Source organism: Indicator indicator, chromosome 9 (assembly GCF_027791375.1).
Source record: "Indicator indicator isolate 239-I01 chromosome 9, UM_Iind_1.1, whole genome shotgun sequence".
In the NCBI taxonomy this organism is placed as follows: Eukaryota; Metazoa; Chordata; class Aves; order Piciformes; family Indicatoridae; genus Indicator; species Indicator indicator.
In genome coordinates this window covers 13186790-13205990 of record NC_072018.1, presented here as the reverse complement: position 1 = coordinate 13205990, position 19201 = coordinate 13186790, and the positions used below count along the sequence as shown (strand labels likewise).

At 38.0% G+C, this 19201-nt stretch overlaps 1 protein-coding gene across 1 annotated transcript in view; it reads left to right on the top strand.

Moving 5' to 3' along the window:
- The window catches only part of SNTG2 (syntrophin gamma 2), a 180557-nt gene that overhangs the window by 110379 nt on the left and 50977 nt on the right, over window positions 1-19201 (top strand). Inside the window, exons 8-9 of the mRNA XM_054383622.1 lie at window positions 4988-5079; window positions 18244-18371. Coding sequence (XP_054239597.1) covers window positions 4988-5079; window positions 18244-18371 — 220 coding nt within the window. The remainder of the gene's footprint in view (window positions 1-4987; window positions 5080-18243; window positions 18372-19201) is intronic.

Sequence of the window (19201 nt, the reverse complement as noted above, 5' to 3'; positions counted from 1 at the left end):
GGTCCTTCCCACCCACTGCAGTCCTTTACAAACTGCACTAACATGAGTTTTCTCTATGGGCTGAAGTGAAAAAAGAAATTTGCTCCAGCATAAGCTGCAGCTTCTTTCAGGGCACATCCACCTGCTCTAGCATGGGGTCCTTCACAGACTGAAGTGTGGATATCTGCTCTAATGTGGTCCTCCATGAGCTGATGGGAAATGAGTGCTTCACCATGGTCTCTCCATGGACTGGAGGGGAATTTCTGCTCTTGACAGTTGGAGCACCTTCTCTTTCTCCTTCAGTGACAACCTAGAGAAGTGATTCCCACCCTGTGCTCTGCAGTGGTGAGGCTGCATCTTGAATACCGTGTTCAGTTTTGGGCTGCTCACTACAAGACAGACATTGAAGTGCTGGAGCAGATCTAGCAAAGGGCAACCCAGCTGATGAAGGATCTGGGAGCAGGTCTTCTGAGGAGCACGTGAGGCAACTGGAGTTGTTTAGTTTGGAGAAAACGAGGCTGAGGAGAGATGTCATTGCTCTCTACAGCTCTCTGAAAGGAGATTGTAGTGAAGTGGTGTCTTCCCTCTGGTAACAAGTGACAGAATGAAAGGAAGTGGCCTCAGTTGCACCAACGAAAGGAAGTGGCCAAGTTGCACCAGCGGAGGTTTAGGTTGGGTGTTGGGAAAAATTCCTTCACTGAAAGGGTTTTCAAACATTGGATCAGGATCCCCAGGGAAGTGGTGGAATCATCATCTCTGGAGATATTTAGAAGACATGTACATGTGGTGTTTAGGGACATGGTTTAGCAGTAGACTTGATAGTGTTAGGCTGATAGTTGGACTTAATGGTCTTAAGGGTCTTTTCCAGCCTAAACATTTCTATAGTTCTTTGATTTCAAGAGCTTCTCACAAACCTGTGCACAAAAAGGAGTTTTTGTCATTAAGCATCAGTAACACGTAGAACAACCTAAGTAGCAATTGCACTATGCTATGAAGGACTTCCAGCTCACACTGCAGACAAGATTTAAGTGAGTACATATATAAATCTGAAGTATCTCAAGTCTTTCCTAGCATCCCAGAAGACTCAGACACATGGCCCACTACCTTCAAACATTCAGTCAGAACAGCTGCTCTGCTTGCAGTTTTAGTACTGTGGTGTGTTCACTTCAAATACAACCATATTGTTTCTTTCTCACAACCAGTATTATTGCTTCATATAAGTACATCTTAGCAGTAGCATCTCCCTCCCTCCTTCCTTCCCATACTGGTTCCATCCCTACAGTATCTTGTGCCATGGCTAGGAAAAGCACAAGATGCCACAACAGGTAAATATTTTCTCACCGCGTTTTTCTGGTTGATTCTCTCCTTCACGAACTGTGAACAGTAATAGTGGGTTTTGCATGGATTTAGACGTGGGAACTGATTAACTGACACTCAAAGATGGTACAAGGGCTGCTTATTTCTGTTTGGAGGAGATTCTAACTCTGGGTGCTATGCTAGTGTTGAGTGTTGTTTCACTCACAGCTGCCTGGGACTCTTGGCCCTTATTAAACTATTGTGAGACTCTTCAGAATCATGAATTAAATTATGCCAACAAATAATCTCTGCCACAGGAATTTGAGCAGCAGTTTTATACAATATTGCATAATGCTTGACATAATTTTGCATAGGGCAAATAACTCTTTCTCAAAAACCTATCAGGCCTGTATCAGAAGCTAACATGGGCCAGCGGGGTCATTAATTATCTGCTTCATTGCACATAGACGTTGCCCCTGGGCTGTGGTTTGCCCTAGGGTCACTGTCAGCTAGAGAGAACATAGATTTTGTTTGTGGAAACCAAAAGAAGGAATTTTTTTTTTCCAAGCTGGGTTGGGAATTTATTAGTGGCTATAAGGGTTTTTTGTTAGCCTGATACATAATAATTATGCCATCAGCTCTTGAGTATTGTCATTAAGGACTCTTTTTTTTTTTTTTTTTTTTTTTTGAAATAAGTCCATTACTGATCTCAGAGTTCAGAAGGGCTTGCAGGATCCTTTTAAATAAGAACTACTGTTGCTGGGAAGACTTCAGGACATTTTATGCTAAAAGAGGCTCTCTGCAGAATTTTTCTTTCTGATAGTCATACCAAATTATCACGGTATTCTGAAGCTGTACAGTTTGCAGTGTAATTAAAAATCACCAGGAGTATTTCCTTTTGATTTTAATTTCTTGGTTGTTCTGGAATGGGCTCTTTTGTCTGTTGGAGGTTGTCTATGACATAATTAACAAGTTAAATAAATGAGATTTTATTTGTATGCAAGAGGGTTACAGCAGCATTCAGCAGTGCTGTTCATAAGACTAATTGCTATAAAAGATAAGGTTTTGCTGACCAACTGATGTACACTGATCTGCTGTCCTCCCTTTTTAGGGCTTTGTTTGTTAGAGATGTAGCATAATGCCCTGACTGAAATAAACAACCACCTGTTGATGGGAGTCTGAGTTGACCAGAACTTTATTAAAGGCTTTTGTAGGTCTAGAAAGCCTAAGGTTTTTAAAGTTAAAAATAAAATCTAAGCTCTAAGGTTTTAAAAGTTAAAAATAAAATCTAAGCTCTAAGGTTTTTAAAGTTAAAAATAAAATCTAAGCTTTAATAAAGCATGTTGTAGGATACCTAATTTTTTTAATTTCAGTCATTCTGGCAAAAAGAATGTTAAATGATTTATAAGTACTTCCTACCCAGACCACTGCAAAAGAGTCCTTTAGGTTTTGTGTCATCTGGCTTGGTGATTTCTTCAGTTAGTGCTAGTTCTGCAAAAATTCCCGTGATCCTTAGAAAGTTTCTTTGCCCTGCCTCAGCATCCTGCTTGTCTTTTTCCTGCTACTCCCAGGGAGATCTCAGTCTATTTTATGACCTGCAGGCTTCTATACCCTAGCTTTCTCTGACCCATTCTCATCTTAGAGGGTAAGATTTTTGTTGTGTTTTGTTTTTTCTTCTCTGAGCATACTGATCTATGCTCAGGCAAAGATCATCTACCCTCCTTCCTTACCCAATCGTCTCAAAAAAAAAAAAAAAAAAAAAAAAGGAAAAAAAAAGCTGCAGCTGAGAATAAACAAAGGAAACAGAGATGAAACCCATCATAGTGTATGTTTGAATATCTCATAGGCTCACTGTCTAACTGTGGTGGAATTTTGGTGGAATGAGAGGGCAGCCAGTCAATAATGGTTGCTGGAAAGATCTGGCATCAGTACCCATCATGTGTATTAGTCTATTTTGTACCATGGATATCATGTGTGTGCACACGCTGTGTCTTGTTCTAAGAGCTACTTGGAAGGAAAGGCTACTTGATTGTTTGGAGGCTGGCTTGTGGGTAAAATCCCCTAATTATTCTAGTATATCTTATATTATGGTAAAATTTGGATTTAGAGATTTGAAAATACCTAAATTCATGTCTTTCAATATGCTCAAATTGCTGAAGAGGTGGGATAATTCCACTTTAAGAATATGATTTGACTTACAGATCTGTCATAGTCATCAGCTGCTGGAGACATTGCAGACTCTTCAGTGGAGAATTGAATGCCAGCTCTTAAAAAATTATTTATTTATTAAAAAGAAAAAAAAAGGAAGTAAAAAAATAAATGTTAGAATTGTCAAGATTGGAAGAGACCTTTGAGATCATCAAATCCAATCATTCGCCTAGAGCTCACAATCCCACCACTACTGTTGCAGTAAGTTACTGCAAGGCTCAAGTCGGAACAGATAGATTTTTGTGCTCTTCCATCTTTTTACATTAGCTACAAAATATTGTGGCTAGCTACTAAAGTCAGTGATTGGCTTAGACCCATGGAAGGAAAGCATAACAGCTCCTTCTGTTGACATCATCTTAATGCTGTACAGAAAGGACTCCAAATGGAAACATGCTGAAACTTCAGAATTCGGGGTATAATTCTGAGACCTCAGCAGTGAACTGGCCCATTTGTTATGGAGAAAATGAGCTTTTACTGAATTAAGTTCTGTTTTGCTAAATCTCCCAGATGTGTGGAGTTGATACATAAAAAATACATATGGTTAAGAATGACTTTTTGACTTCTGTGATGTTAGAATTGACAAAGCTATTAATATGAAATGATTTACAGGCAATTTCAGGTGACTTCTTCAGATGGAAAAATGAGTTTTTGATGATGATGAATGTAATGATGTGAAATTGATTTTGTGTGCTTTATTGATGAGATCAAATGCTGTCTGATAGTAATTGTATATTATCGGTGCTATATATTAACATTTTACATTTAAGCAAAAATTGCACATTCATGAGACTTTGGGCTCTTCCCTTTATTGTTTGTTACAAAAGTATTAACCTTTCCTGAAGTGATTTTATCTACTGAAGCAAGATCATGGTGTGTAGCTGCTAAAAGAAGAGATATCTTGAAGGCTATGACTATATAATCTTAACACACAAGATCTCACAATGACTTTGCTTCTAATTTCTCGATTTGAGAATATGAAAGTAATTGGCATTTTAAGAAAAGGATCTGTCCATTAATGAAGTGTGTGTGTATACATTTAGTACTTACCTGAGAGTTTTCTATTATCTATGTTTATAAATACAGTCCAAGATATATCCATTAATGAAGTGTGTGTATGTATGTGTACACTTAGTACTTGCCTGAGAGTTTCTTAGCAACTCTGTCTATAAATATAGCCCATGGTTGTAATCTAAGGTATGAATTCTTGATTTTAAATATCTTATAGCTATTGAAAAAAACTTAATCTTGCAAACAGTTAAGCATGCAAATACAAATAGTTCCCATGAACACGCCTTCTATAAAATGACATTTGACTACTTTTTTCTTTCTAAAGTATAGCATATGGATATTATATTGGTTGACATTCTAAAATGCAAGCTGTACTTCTGGTTTGGTTTAGTGATTTATATTAAAACTTGTTGCTGTATTTCACAGCTAGAATAGATATGGCCTGATACACAAATATTTTTAGCATAAGCATTTTTTTTCATGATCTGATTTCCAGGTTCCCCTGGACCATCCAGTGATCACAGCAGTGGGGCTTCATCACCTCTCTTTGACAGTGGCTTACATTTAAATGGAAACTCAACTAACACTGTAAGCAAATGCGTAATAAAAACATGATGTAAGCTATAAAATTTCTTTTCCCGTTCTGAGCCTCAAAGTGCTGGTGTAGGACTGTAAGACTACCCTGATTTTGTTGCTTGTTTGATTGGCTGACTGATTTCTTTTTTTTATAAGTGCATATATTAAAAATTCTGTACTTAAAGTAGTCAACATGAGGCCCTGGGCTGCCAGTTTCTTGTTGTGAGACCAGTGATTAGCTGTAGCAATGAGCACAGTAAGATTTAAGCATGAATTCATGTGAACTTCTGTCATACTTTGTTGAATTGTAGTATTAGGCTACTAAATTTAGTCCACCTAGAGATTCTGAAATGAACATGGAATTCAGAAAGTAACATGAAGTTGAATTATCGGAGCAAGCTCTTTTGTGATTGGAGAGAAAGAGGAAAAGAGAAAGAACTAAAATAGGAAAGTAGACTTAAGGGGAAAATGGTCTGTTTCTTTAATCCACAGAATATTCAGTACTTTCTGCTGTGATTATTAGGAGTAATTGAATTGCAGCATTACAGGGAAAAAAAAGAAGACAACCTTTCTCCAGGAAAAATATTAGTTACCAAAGTGAAATTAGATAGGATGTCTGTAGTAAGGGACACTACTGCTCGTTTAAAAATGAATACTGAAGATGCAAATGCTAACCCTACAAGGACATGGATCTTCATCATCCAAACTTATTTAACTCCTAAGAAATTACAGCTGTCTATTTTCCATTGGATATTAAATTTTACAGAAGGAATGCCCAGTGAATGGACTAAAGGTTTCTCCTCTGCTCTGTTTTTCCTTTTCTTTCCTACTCAGCCAGAGATGCCACTGTCTGCTGCTTACTATACTTCTCCCAAGCTTTGCGCTTCGAGCAGTGTCTCTCTAAACTAATCTTTAAGGCTTGTGTTCATCTGATTAAAAGTGTATCATAACATAAATATTATGTATGTACAGTAAGTAAAAATAAATACGCTTTTCTGTCCTGGTACCCGTACCTTAGTGCCTGAGGTCCAAACTCAGTAAATACAGAAGGTTTCATGTTTATTTGTTTTTGACTATTCAGATAATTATTACCTTTAATTATCTTGTATTGTCATCTTACTTAAGAACCCAAATCTGTCCTCAGGGTCTAGCACTCTGCAATGCTGTCTACCAGGTGTTCTGCAAAGAACTTTCTTGCATTATAAGAGGACTATGGTCAGATAATTGCCCGTAATTGTGTTGCACATTTTAGTAAATTAATGCCTATTAAGTGCTAGAATGAGTGTGCCATAACAACTTTCAATAATTTTTATGACTCTGTTGTGGGAATTGCACACTTTGAATTCAATGCATTATAAAACCATAAATAAGTGGCTGGAGTTTTGTAGGCTTGTAACAGAGTAGTGCAGAGTTGGTTGCCAAGGTAGCACACAACAGGCTGTGCATTAGCTTGAAATATACATGGAAAAAACAGGCAATAAAAGAGAAAAAAAATAAAAAAGAGGAATACTAAGGTACTAGCTTGCTTTTTAAAGCACTTAGTTTCTCTGAAACTTGACATAAAGTCACAGGAGGAGCTATGTATACACCAGACAGTAAGGCTGAGAAGTGAAATAAAGCAAAGCAATCTTTTATCTAGCCTAGCAAAAAGTCTCATTCTCCCTTCATAGGAAACAAACTGAAAAAGTGTCATACTCCTATTCTGAAATGCTAAAGCAAGGTTGTAAGTGTGCTGAGCGAGCATGACTGGCTTTTGGGATGGTCCGCTGCAGGTGTGTGGTCAGACTTTTATCAGAGTAAACTGTGAGTGTGACTAGCTGTTATCAAGTCTTCAAAAGTGGTTTCAAATGTGTTTCAACTACCAGCTAGTGAGTGCTTCTACCTTTTTTTTTTTTTTTTTTTTTTTGTGTGAGTTGGATATTTTTATTGTTATGGCAAAGGAAGAGCAGAACTGACATTTCCTATAATGGTATTTCCCAGTAAGGCGAAGGAAATTACAATCCTTTTTTAATGTCAGGTTAGCAGGGTAGACCTGACGAATATTGCACCTTCTAAGTTTGTGTTGCAATTGTATGTTCCTCCCTAACCACACTCTGATCCATGCCACAATAAGGCAATGGACATACATTTCTGAATGTAAACAATGCTCCAAGTGGAAAGGAAATGGGAGGTGAGGGATTACTGTTGTGCCTGTTTCACCAAGCTGTCATTCAGCATGTCTGTCCTAGAAAAACAAAACAATAATACATTTGAGCTAATACACATGGTGTGATAGGCTACGTTTTGGTGGTGGCAGCTTGTATCATATAGAGCGTAGTGTAGCATCAAGTTGCTTCTGCTTGATACCAATTTCAGTTCTGGTGCTAGCTTGCCTCTCTTAGATGTAACTTTATCACCTCTGCTGTGAAGCATCTGAAATATGTGATGTGATACCATCCTCAGGATGCAGTATAGCATTTCAGCAGGGTTCTCTGGAACGTGGAAAAATGAGCTGAAGTGCTCTCTTCACACCTAATTATTTTGTGCTTGGGCACTGTGACAAATGTAATAGAAACTGGTAGTGGCAGATACATTCATCAATATCTTATAAGTGGTTTATTAAACACAGTGTGAAATTTCAGAGGGGAACATAAAACATTCAGAGATGGTGGTCTCTAAGCTAATGATTACAGGTTATTTACAGGATTCTAAATACAAAACAACGAAGAAAATTCTGTACATATATTCTCCTAGACATCCAGGCCAGATCTCTGGAGAAATTGAGGGTAAAAAAAAAAAAAAAAGAGAGACTAGAAATAAAATTGTTTTTAAGATACTATTGGATAATATAATTGTTACAGTGCAAAGGTAGCAGGTTTTAATTTGTTTGGAAATCCAGCTTCCCTGAATTGACTAGAAGTGATGTTGTAATAAGTGAGAAATAATGTCTAAATAATGATTTTCTTGGTGTTCATGTAATTTAGGAACTCTGATTTAATTTTGATAGTCCGTGTTTAGTTTAGTTAGTTAAATGAAACTAAACAGGCACTTAAAACTTTCTAAATGGCTTTAAAATATTTTTACCTGGTGGTTTTATTTCAGCTGTTAAACTAAAAATCTTCGTTTTGTAAAAAGGCGCTACCTACTTCATCAGAAAGTATGGATTTTAAAATAGGAAAAATAGGGAGGCCCAGCTCTTGGTGGGACCACTAGGATTATAAACCTGTACTGGTTCCAGATTATGAGAATGACCTGACTCAGTCTCAAGTGTGTAAAGGAAAAAAGAGAAGAGGATCACAGACAAGGGGATTGACAACCTCTTACTGAGAGTAACAGCTGTTCTGATGTATATTTTAGTGGAGTGTGTGAGCATGCTATTGAATTGAGATTGAGGTCCTGTATTCAAAAGCTTCAGCAGTTTTACATTCCTGTAGTGTTTTCCAACTCTACATGAACACACTAGTGATCATTCTGAACTTGCATTTTGTTTTTCATTTTTATCATCCTGTAGCTCAATTTAAAGAAGAAAATTTTCAGGATTTCAGATCAATACCTCTTCTATTAGAGTAGTTTAGTGTGTGATACCAATAGACTGTCAACTGCTCATCTGAAAGTCTATGATTTTCTCCCTGAATATGAAAGTAACCTTAAAGTGACTTCCAATTCAGAGTGTTAACATGTGGTAACGTACGTGCATAAAATGTAATTGAGGTAAAACATACAAACGACATATCACTTAGAAGTACAGCACTGGTCACTCTCATGAGAGTAATCATCACTATGGCTTCCATTAGCTAACTGAAGAGAAACTTAATATGGATGAACACAACACACAGCTAGCTACACTTCAGGATTTTGGACTGCTGCTGTGCTGAAGACCTTTATGAAATGACAAACACACTGCAAACAAGTGTGCTCTGTTTTCCTCAATTGGTAAAATATGAAGTGACTGTCCCCTTTCTAGCTACAGGGGAAAATAACCCAAATTTTCTCTTTCTGATTACACCCCCCAGAAATAATAGCTGTAAAAGCTGTCAAAGCCTAATAAATAACACCTTCCTCCTCCACTACTATGGGATTGCTAAGGAAGTGCTTTTGACATTGAGAATTGAATTTGTTTGACTTAGACTTAACTGTTCAAAAGTGCTGTGTTTTTCTAATTAGAGTTGATTGGGACTTTCATTCTGACGTTAATGAAGTGAATAAAAGAAAAATTTAAAAGTCTTATCTTTTAGTTGTATTGATCCTCACTGTCACTGCTAATCCTTTCAGCAGACTTATTTCTTCTTGTATTTAACATCTGATTGATGAGGTTGCTCATTTCTTGTGCACAAAAGTTAAATACTTGTTTAATTTCCAAGTAAAGCTGAAGTCAAATGTGGGTTTGGGAACTATTTCTTTTTTTCATTTCATTTAGAGCCTTAACAAAAGCTGGTGAAAGGAAATATAGCATTGGAAATACAAAGGAAGTCTTCCTAGCTGCTAAATAAATGAACACTGAAAATTAAGCTGATATCCACACACCTTCAAAAAAGGTTGCTTCAGTTTTTTAAGTAAGGCTGGCCTAAGTCCAAGCCTGTTTCCACTGAAAAAGAAGTCAAAGACCAAAGATCAGGGAAAAGTTTATGGCTTTGTTATTTGTCTTTCAGAAAACATTGAAGCAGGACCACAGAATTATAGAGTGGCTTAGGTTGGAAGGGATCTTAGAAATCATCCACTGCAACCTCCCTGCCATGGGCAGGGACACCTCTCAACTAGACTCAGCTGCTCAACCTGGCCTTGAACACCCCCAGGGAGGAGCCATTCACAACCTCCCTGGGCAATCTATTAGGGAGTCCCTCCTCACTCATACTGAAGGTCTTCTTCCTAAGATCCAGTCTAAACTTACTCTTTGTCATCTTAAAACCATTCCCTTATGAAAAGTCCCTCTCCAGCCGTCCTGTAGGATCCTTTCAAATGCTGGAAGGTCCCCACAGAGTCTTCTCTTCTCTAGGCTGAACAACCCCAGCTCTCAAGTCTGTCCTCATATCAGAGGTCCTCTGGCCCATGGATCATCTTTGTGGCCCTCCTTTGGACTTGCTCCAACAGTTCCATGCCCTTTTTATGCTGGGGACACCAGAACTGGATGCAGTATTTGAGGTGAGGTCTCACAAGGGCAGAGTAAAGGGGAAGGATTGCCTCTCTTGACCTACTGGCCACAAACTAACAGGCCAAGCCCAAAATAGTAACTTGCATATGTTGAGTATCTGGTTTCATTGTTTAATTATATGGTCCCATCCTGTTCAATATTTTTATCAATGACCTGGATGAGGGGATTGAGTCCATAATCAGTAAATTTGCAGATGACACCAAGCTGGGAGCAGGTGTTGATCTGTTAGAAGGTAGAAGGGCTCTGCAGAGGGACCTTGACAGGCTGGACAGATGGGCAGAGTCCAACAGGATGGCATTCAACAAATCCAAGTGCCAGGTACTCCACTTTGGCCACAACAACCCCATGCAGAGCTACAGGCTGGGGTGGGAGTGGCTGGAGAGCAGCCAGGTGGAAAGGGACCTGGGGGTACTGGTTGACAGCCGCTGAACATGAGCCAGCAGTGTGCCCAGGTGGCCAAGAGAGCCAATGGCATCCTGGCCTGCATCAGGCATAGTGTGGCCAGCAGGAGCAGGGAGGTCATTGTACCCCTGTACACAGCACTGGTTAGGCCACACCTTGAGTACTGTGTCCAGTTCTGGGCCCCTCAGTTTAGGAAAGATGTTGAATTGCTGGAGCATGTCCAGAGAAGGGCAACGAGGCTGGGGAGAGGCCTTGAGCACAAGCCCTATGAGGAGAGGCTGAGGGAGCTGGGACTGTTTAGCCTGGAGAAGAGGAGGCTCAGGGGAGACCTCATTGCTGTCTACAACTACCTGAAGGGAGGTTGTAGCCAGGAGGGGGTTGGTCTCTTCTCCCAGGCAACCAGCAGCAGAACAAGAGGACACAGTCTCAAGCTGCGCCAGGGGAGGTTTAGGCTGAAGGTGAGGAGAAAGTTCTTCACAGAGAGAGTGGTTGGCCATTGGAATGGGCTGCCAGGGAGGTGGTGGAGTCACCATCCCTGGAGGTGTTCAAGAGGGGTTTGGACGTGGCACTTGGTGCCATGGTTTAGATAGTCATGAGGAGTAGGGTGACAGGTTGGACTCGATGATCTTTGAGGTCTCTTCCAACCTTCTTGATTCTATGATTTTCCCATCCACAGCTTTTTCATGTGAATACATTGTCTCTTATAGCTTTTATTAATTTGTTTATTCAGTTTGGAGCATCAGTAAAAAGAAAATGGCTTAGGAGATAAAGATCTTTTTTTTTAATATTTTAAAAATAACTTCTGATCATGTGTCATTCCACAAGTTCCTGCAAAACTCTGACACTTAATAGGGCTCCTAGTTAGTGATGCAAGCAAGAGTCAAGCCTCAGATTTATCCTGAGGGGTGTGCAGACTCTGGAGTTCTAAGGATTTCCTTAATCTTGAGCTTATTTTTCTAAGCAAGGACAGCATGCCCCATCTGGGGATATGAAGGGCTGCCAAAAGCTGTCTGTAACAGCTGAAGTTTGAGTACATTTGCATTTATAACGTCACACCATAAAAATAAAATTCAACATTGTATTTTGGGTGATTGGCCTGGAGAAGGAGATGTTATATCAGCCTTCCAGTACCTGAAGGGGGCCTACAAGAAAGCTTAGAAGTGCATTTAGTAGCACTAGGACAAAGGACAATGGGTTTAAGCTTGAGAAGGGTACATTTGGGTTGGACAACAGGAAGAGAAGCTCTTTACCATGAGGGTGGTGGAACACTGAAGCAGGTTGCCCTGGGAGGTGATGGAGGCCCCATACCTGGACACATCCAAGATCAGGCTTTATGGGGCTCTGAGCAACCTGATCTACTTGGGAATCATAGAACGGTTTGGGTTGGAAGGAACCTCCAAAGGTCATCTAGTCCAACACCCATGGCAGCCGTGAAGAGATATATTCTCCACTGGATGTTCCTGTTTACTGCAGGGGGTTTGGACTGGATGATCTTGAGGTCCTTTCCAACCTACTGCATTATATCATTTTAAATTCTATTCTATGATTTTTTTCTCCTTATTATATACTTTTAATATTGTGTTTTGATTTCCGACTGCTGTTATAGTTTGAGATGAGTAATAATTACTTCTTGCTCTTATGCTGAGATTTAATATAAGCTACACTGGCCCCTACCCCTTAAAGGAAGAATATTTCTGGAAAGGTGTTTCAGGCAAGGTTATTGAGATTACTCAGGAACCAATTACATGCTAGCCCAAGGGAAAGAAATTAAAGAAAAAGGTGCAAGATTCTGTCAAATAGTCCATATGTATTCTCTAAAAATATCTTAGTCAGGTGTGTGCCTTATTGGTTCATTAAAAAAATTATAATGTAATAGCACCTAGCAGCAGAGCTGTAATAAAATATTCATTAATATTTCCATTGTAAATTGCTTCTAGAGAAACTTATATAATGGAAGGATTTTAATTTGTTCCTTGCAAATTTAATGTATTCTTCACAGAATAGCAATCCCACTGATTTAAACACATAGCTGCTGCAGAATTAGGGCCATTTAAGTCTCTAACATGTACTGCTGTACAGACTCTCTGTGTCAATTCCACATACAGGTGCTCAATGTGTGCAAAACTATCCTTTCATGTATCCAAAACTATCCATGAAATGCCTTCAAGAGCAGGCATTAGATTTTAAAAGCGTGCATGTGATACAGCATTAGAATTAAAAGTTTCTTTCCAGTGACAGAAAGGGAAGGGTAGTATCCTTGTTTCACATGTTTCACCTTCCTCCCATTTAATTAAGCATCTGTCAATTAAAATAATGTAGACTAGAACTGTGTAATTGGAAGCTGCCGCTTTCATTGAATTTTAAAAGCATCAAATTTCTTGTCCAAATTGTTACTTCATGTGGAAGAGCTTGTTTCCAGTATAGAAGCATTTATCTATTAAATGATTTGGTGATGCATATTTTACCGATAATTACTGTCTTCTTAAAGCTGCCACAGAATTGTGCACCTGCATGTAAGAAGTCCATTAAAAATAAATAAACACAGAGCCTCTCCTGAATTGATGCTGCATCAAAGCAATGCACAGGTATTTTGATAGCATCATTAAATCCCTCTGTATTCTGAGACAAGTCGAATGCTCTAATTGATTTCTGTTTACTACAGGTATCTCAATAATGTGTTTCTTTTAGTTTAGCATCAAAGGACTTTCACTCCTGTCTCTTTACTTAATTGTGGTATGAGAATCATAGAATCATTAAGGCTGAAAAGGACCTCTAAGATCATGGAGTCCAGCTATCATTGCTTGCGATAGATACATTGCTACTCCAGGCATAATCTTTCATCTACATCCACTATGAAGACTTGCCTTTATAATATGAGATGAAAAATATTTACAAACAAGCTTAATCATGCTGAGTGACATGACCCTGAGTATTTCTGACTCCAAAAGGGAATTAACCCAGCTTCACCCTGCCTGAAGCTTGTGTTTAACCAAAGAATGATAGGTCAACCTGAAATATCATTGTGACTGCTTTCAAGGTGCAAATTAAATTACCATGGAGGATTCAGAAGTGCTTCCTTCTGAGGGACATGACATTTTTCTTGCAGAGATTTAGAATCAATGACAGTTTTAAAAAAAAAATCAACATAAAATAAGAGAGTTTCCCAAGCTCTGAAAACTGTATGTCACAAAAAGATGAAAAAATTACAATTTCTGCCAACTATGATCTTTCACCTTTGTTCCTACTTTCTTAATAGAAACTTAATTATAGAGACACATCTGATTATGTCTCCCACTTAACAGAAAACTTTCTGGACGCATTCTACTTTTGGGAAAATTTCTTGACCACCTCATAATGAGTTATCATAGAGGTGTTTTTAAAACTTACAAAGCTCTTGCCTCTGTTGTCCTTCATGGGTCAGTGATTGCTAACAGAACACAGAATCAGGCTGTCCTTCAGATCAAGGGTACACAGGGTAGGTAGCAATTATTATAACCTGATTTTTGTTCAGTGTTCTACCAAAAATGAGATTTCTGTGTTCATTTCACTTCTTAATGGACAGGTGTTGCAAACAAATTGAAATCCGTTGGCAGCTTTGGTGGTGGTCTCAGCAGAAAGACAAAGGTGTGAAATGAACCAGAGGATAAGAGCTGTAATTAGATGATCTCTAAACTGCCGATTTTTTTTTTTTTAAATTTTTTTTATGCTTTAGAGGAACAGTGTGAAGAGTTTTCAACATGAGAAGCAGAAGCAGCTGTTTAGTAGACAGAACACTTGAAGGTCAGCCAGCTCAATACACTGGGTCAGACTAAAGGACTATCTAGTCAAATAGCTTGTTCCCAGCAGATGCCCACAAGAGAATACAAAACCAGAGGAAATTATGTGAAATTATTTATAGTGTATATTTCCTGCACCTCTGACGATTTCTGGCTTAGGGGCTTTTTGAGCCAGAGCTTTGTTATATAAGGAAATACATTCTTTGATTTTTGCCCTACTGTCTTCTAATTCATACCCCTGCTTCTTATGCTCTGAAGAGGGCCTAAGGGCTTCTATGCCTTGAAAAAGGACAAGTGAAGCACTGTTTCCTAATGCCTTTCTATGTTATTTATTTTTTGCATCCTTTGTCATACAATTCCCTCAGCTGCTCCTTTTCCAGACTAATGTATCTTTGTTTGTTTAATTATTTGCATGAAAACGATTGTATTCATGTCAACGTCTGCTTTTCCCACAACAGCAAGATCTTATTTTTCAGTGTTAGTCTCCTGTTGATATCCCTTTACAGTGTAGGGAAAGTTAATGCTGTCTGTCTTCATGAGTGTTAGCCCTCATGTCTAAGAAGGCCAACAGTATTCTGGGGTGCGTTAAGACGAGTATAGGAGAGGTTCTTCGCTCCCTCTACTCTGCCCTGCTGGAGCCACACCTGGAATATTGTGTTCAGTTATGGGTTCCTCAGTTCAAGAAGGACAGGGAACTAACTACTGGTGAGAGTTCAACAAGGGGCCACGAAGATCATGAGATTGGAGCATCTCTTTTACGAGGACAGGCTGTGAGAGCTGCAATTTTTTTATCCTGGGAAAGAGCAGACTGAGAGGGGATCTTAGCAATGTTTATAAATACCTAATGGGTGGAGGTCGTCTCCTCAGTTGTGCCCAATAATAGGACAAGGGGCAGTGGGCACAAACCAGAATACAGGAGGTTTCACCTGAGTTTGAGGAGGAACTTTTTTTCCTGTAAATGTGCTGGAGCACTGGCATAGGATGCCCAGATTAGTTGTGGAATCTCCTTCTTTGGAGACTTTTAGAACTTGCCTGGATATGTTCCTTTGCAACCTGCTCTAGCAGGGAGCTTGGACTAGATGATCTCCAGTGGTCACTTCCAACCCCTACCATTCTGTGATTACTATAGATTTATCTATCATTTCAACAGTTTGTTCATCTCTTAGTCACTCAGTATCATGAGCTTCTACTGCAGATGTTTGCTGTGTTCTTCCTTACTTGATTTTCATAATCACTCTGGTGTTTACCATCTTGTCCAGATCATTAATCAATACACTGAACAGATAGTACCCCTCTGCAGTGAAAACTTCTTCTTAAGTGTTGTGGGTTTTGCTTGTTATGTTTTAACTGATTACTAATTCATGTAAGCATTTAACCTTATTTCACAGCAAATCAGTTAAGAATCTTTTGTGGGGAACAAAAGGTTTTGAGAAATCCATATATACCTTAGCAATTGCTTTTCCTATGTTAATTAGCAATTTTGGACAACTTTAAAAGATTTGTAACACGTGACCTCTGTTTGCAAATGCTGTTTTAACTTGCTTCTTCCCCAGTTTGTTGTTTTTATCCATAAGGTTTGAAGGGGATACATTTCAGATTGAAGCGTTAATAAATTTAAGAGCAAACTGAACAAAATAAACTGCTGCTTCTATGATAATATTTTATCACTATGCAATGTTTTTATGGCCATCTGTACACCCTCTTTTGCCCTTAAGATAAATAGGGGTCAATCCAACTTTATGCTCCACCATAATGTCTTAGTAGAATATGTCTTGGTAAGAAAGAGACATTTGAAACTTGAACCAGTTTGAACCTGTCATATCCTTTCCCTGTTCTTAGTCATTAGTGTTCAGATGATGCAGTAGGGTTTCTTCAGGTAAAAGTAAATCCAGAACTAGCAGGGAAAATAATAAAATTAGTCATTCTAGTGTGTTTTTCAAATATATATAAAATTTGAAATCTTCTGGAGAAGCCACATTTTCTTTAGAAGTGTATCGTAACTTTGTGATTAACAGATACTGACTAAGTAGTTTTGGTCGTCTTTTCTACTGCAGTTTATGGGTCTAATTATATTCAAATTGTCTAGGTGTTTTCTGTATCTTGAGATTTGAGAAGATGGGAAAGATAGCTGAAGGTGCTGCAACAATTTTTGTTTCATTATTATCTGATTCTTCATTTTAAATTCAGTTATCATATTCAAGCATTTGTGCTTGATTGTAATAGACTATCTTCTGCTTTATTTGTAGCTATCTCAGTTTTTGGAGAGGCACATTAGATTATGTTGATCATTTTTAACTTCAGGTAGCGCATGGTTCTCTAATTTCATTTTAACAGAATTCTAAAATATGTATTAGATTCTTCTCTATGACATGAAATTTATACTAAGCTTTGGGGACACCTCAGCCTTTTGTGGCTAATTCTGTGAAATAAAATTAGTCTATGGACTAGATTATGAAATATTCATACTGCAACACCAGGAGATCTCAATCAAATGAAAGCTGGATTGTTGTGGGGATTGCAAATATGCTAAATGAAATTCCTTTCCCCAAAGACTCTGCTGTCTAAAAGATTCTTTAGTGTTACTGACTCTGGCAATTTCATTACAAATTTTTCATTTACTGGGAGAGTGTGTATCAGTCACTAACTCTCAGTTGTCCTGTTAGAATGTGAAACTCACTATTTTCATTTATTTAGAGAAGTAAATAGAAAGATCAGCCTTTACTGTCTGTAAGAAGAAGGGTTGGGGTGGGGGGAGGGGAATCAAGGGTAGGAAACTACAAATAAGTCCTTATGAGCAAATAGAACAATTGATAAATTCTCAGAATGCTCTTTATTTTGAGTAAGTTTTATGGCTTTTGAACACGTTGGCCACAACAGAGTTGAAGTTGCGTCATTATTTGAATCTTTTGCTTTTCTAAGTACTATTCAATGTGTCTTTAAGTCTTGTATAAAAATAACTAACTTTCAACTCCCTTCTCTACAGGAAAGTTTTCTGTACAACATGGGACAAGTAGTTTTTGGTTTGGAGAGTGCACAAACAATGAACTTTGATCTAAATATCACTGTCTGTGAAAAGAGGCTGAACAGTCTTTATATGAGCTTTAGATTAGATTTGAGTAGACCCTTTTCTCAGTAGCTCTATATTCAGGCTAATTCCCTTAATTTATATTTGCATATATTTAATTTCTTTTGTATGCCATAGTTACATGAAATGAGTAGATTGTATAATTGCATATTTTCATTCTCCTGAGATCACAGCAGTATAGGACATGCAGATGATATCAACTATTTTGCCTTTCTGCCAGCAGCATTTGAAGAAAACTTTGAAATTTCAAAGTTCAGCAGTCTGTATATGGACAGTGATAGCACAGAAAACAGACTTTTAAGTCTACTGTTAAATAAAATTATGCATAAGTCACAATAAGAAATAAGAAACCAGTGTTCTCCAGTGTAGTCTTTACATGAGGATTTTATTTTATTTTTTTTCCCAGATGATTCTTAGAGGCATGTAAAGGAGTTGTAAAGAACAAATTAATTTAAACTTGTATTTTATGTTGTGTTTAGAGGAACTTCAGGATGTTTATGTCTAAAAACTATTTTTTTCTATTGTCAGTTATAAATACTAACAAAAATAACTGTCTTTAATGTTTAGGTAGTAGTGAAATTAATCCATAAGCCTAATACCCAGATGGGGTCCTTTCTACTTGAATGCTTCTTTTTATTTCTCTGCTAAAGCCTGAGTTTCTCGAATAGTTTTATTTATGTAATCATTCACTTCTGAGACAAGCAGAGATAGAGATGCACATTCATGTTTTTCTCACTATATTGTCAGATAAACTACACTTACTGATTCTCCTTTATTCTGCACAGGCTCCCTCGTCGCCTTCTTCACCCATAGCTAATCAGCCAAAGTACGAGAAGCGCTGGCTAGACACCTTATCAGTTCCTCTGTCAATGGCTCGCATCTCGAGGTACAAAGCTGGAACGGATAAGCTAAGGTTTGTAATCTAAAGTGGGAAACACTGGGTTAGCTAGCCTGCACCTAAGATTTTTGCTCCAGAGTGTTGGCTCCATAAGAATCCTCAGAGTGGAGATATGAAAGTCTTATTAAAAACTATGCAGTCCATCTTCTTGAGATTAATGGCATGAATGGCAATTATCAAAGTTAAAATGAAAAAAAAAAAAACACCACAACAACAAAAAACCCCCGACAAAAGACAATAAATATAGCCCTCCCTCCCCCAATATGCTTCTGTAATCTGTTGTACCTTAGATACTCAGCATCAGCAGCTAGTACAGAGGTTATGCTTGGTGTTACTTGAATTATTTTTTTTTAAGGTACAACATTTCAGTCTGTATCTCTAGTAGAATACTTCTATATTCCCAGATTCTATGATGAAAATTAACTCCTCTTTTTCTTTACAAATGATAGCATACTGCACAATCATCATGACTATGCTGCATATCATTGTCATGTAGAAACTCATATTAACAAGAAATTTTGGCAAAGTACAAAATACAAAATTTTGGTACAAAATACTGTATTTTTGATTTTTTTTTTTCCAGAGACCTAAGTAATGGTCCATAACGTAGCCATGGATTGCCAAAGGTGATTTTTCCTGGACTCCAGGGAAGATGAAAATAAATGTGAAGTTTAATAAAGCCTCAATAAATAATGTGCTTGAGAAAGGTTTAACACATTGCAGCATGCATCAGTTCTTTTTCTGCAAACCACCTCATGTAGGAGGTCTGCCTCAAATCTGTCAGTACTACTCTTCCCATTAGTCTACAGTGCAAGGAGTTCTCCAGATGTTTGAAAACAAAAGTT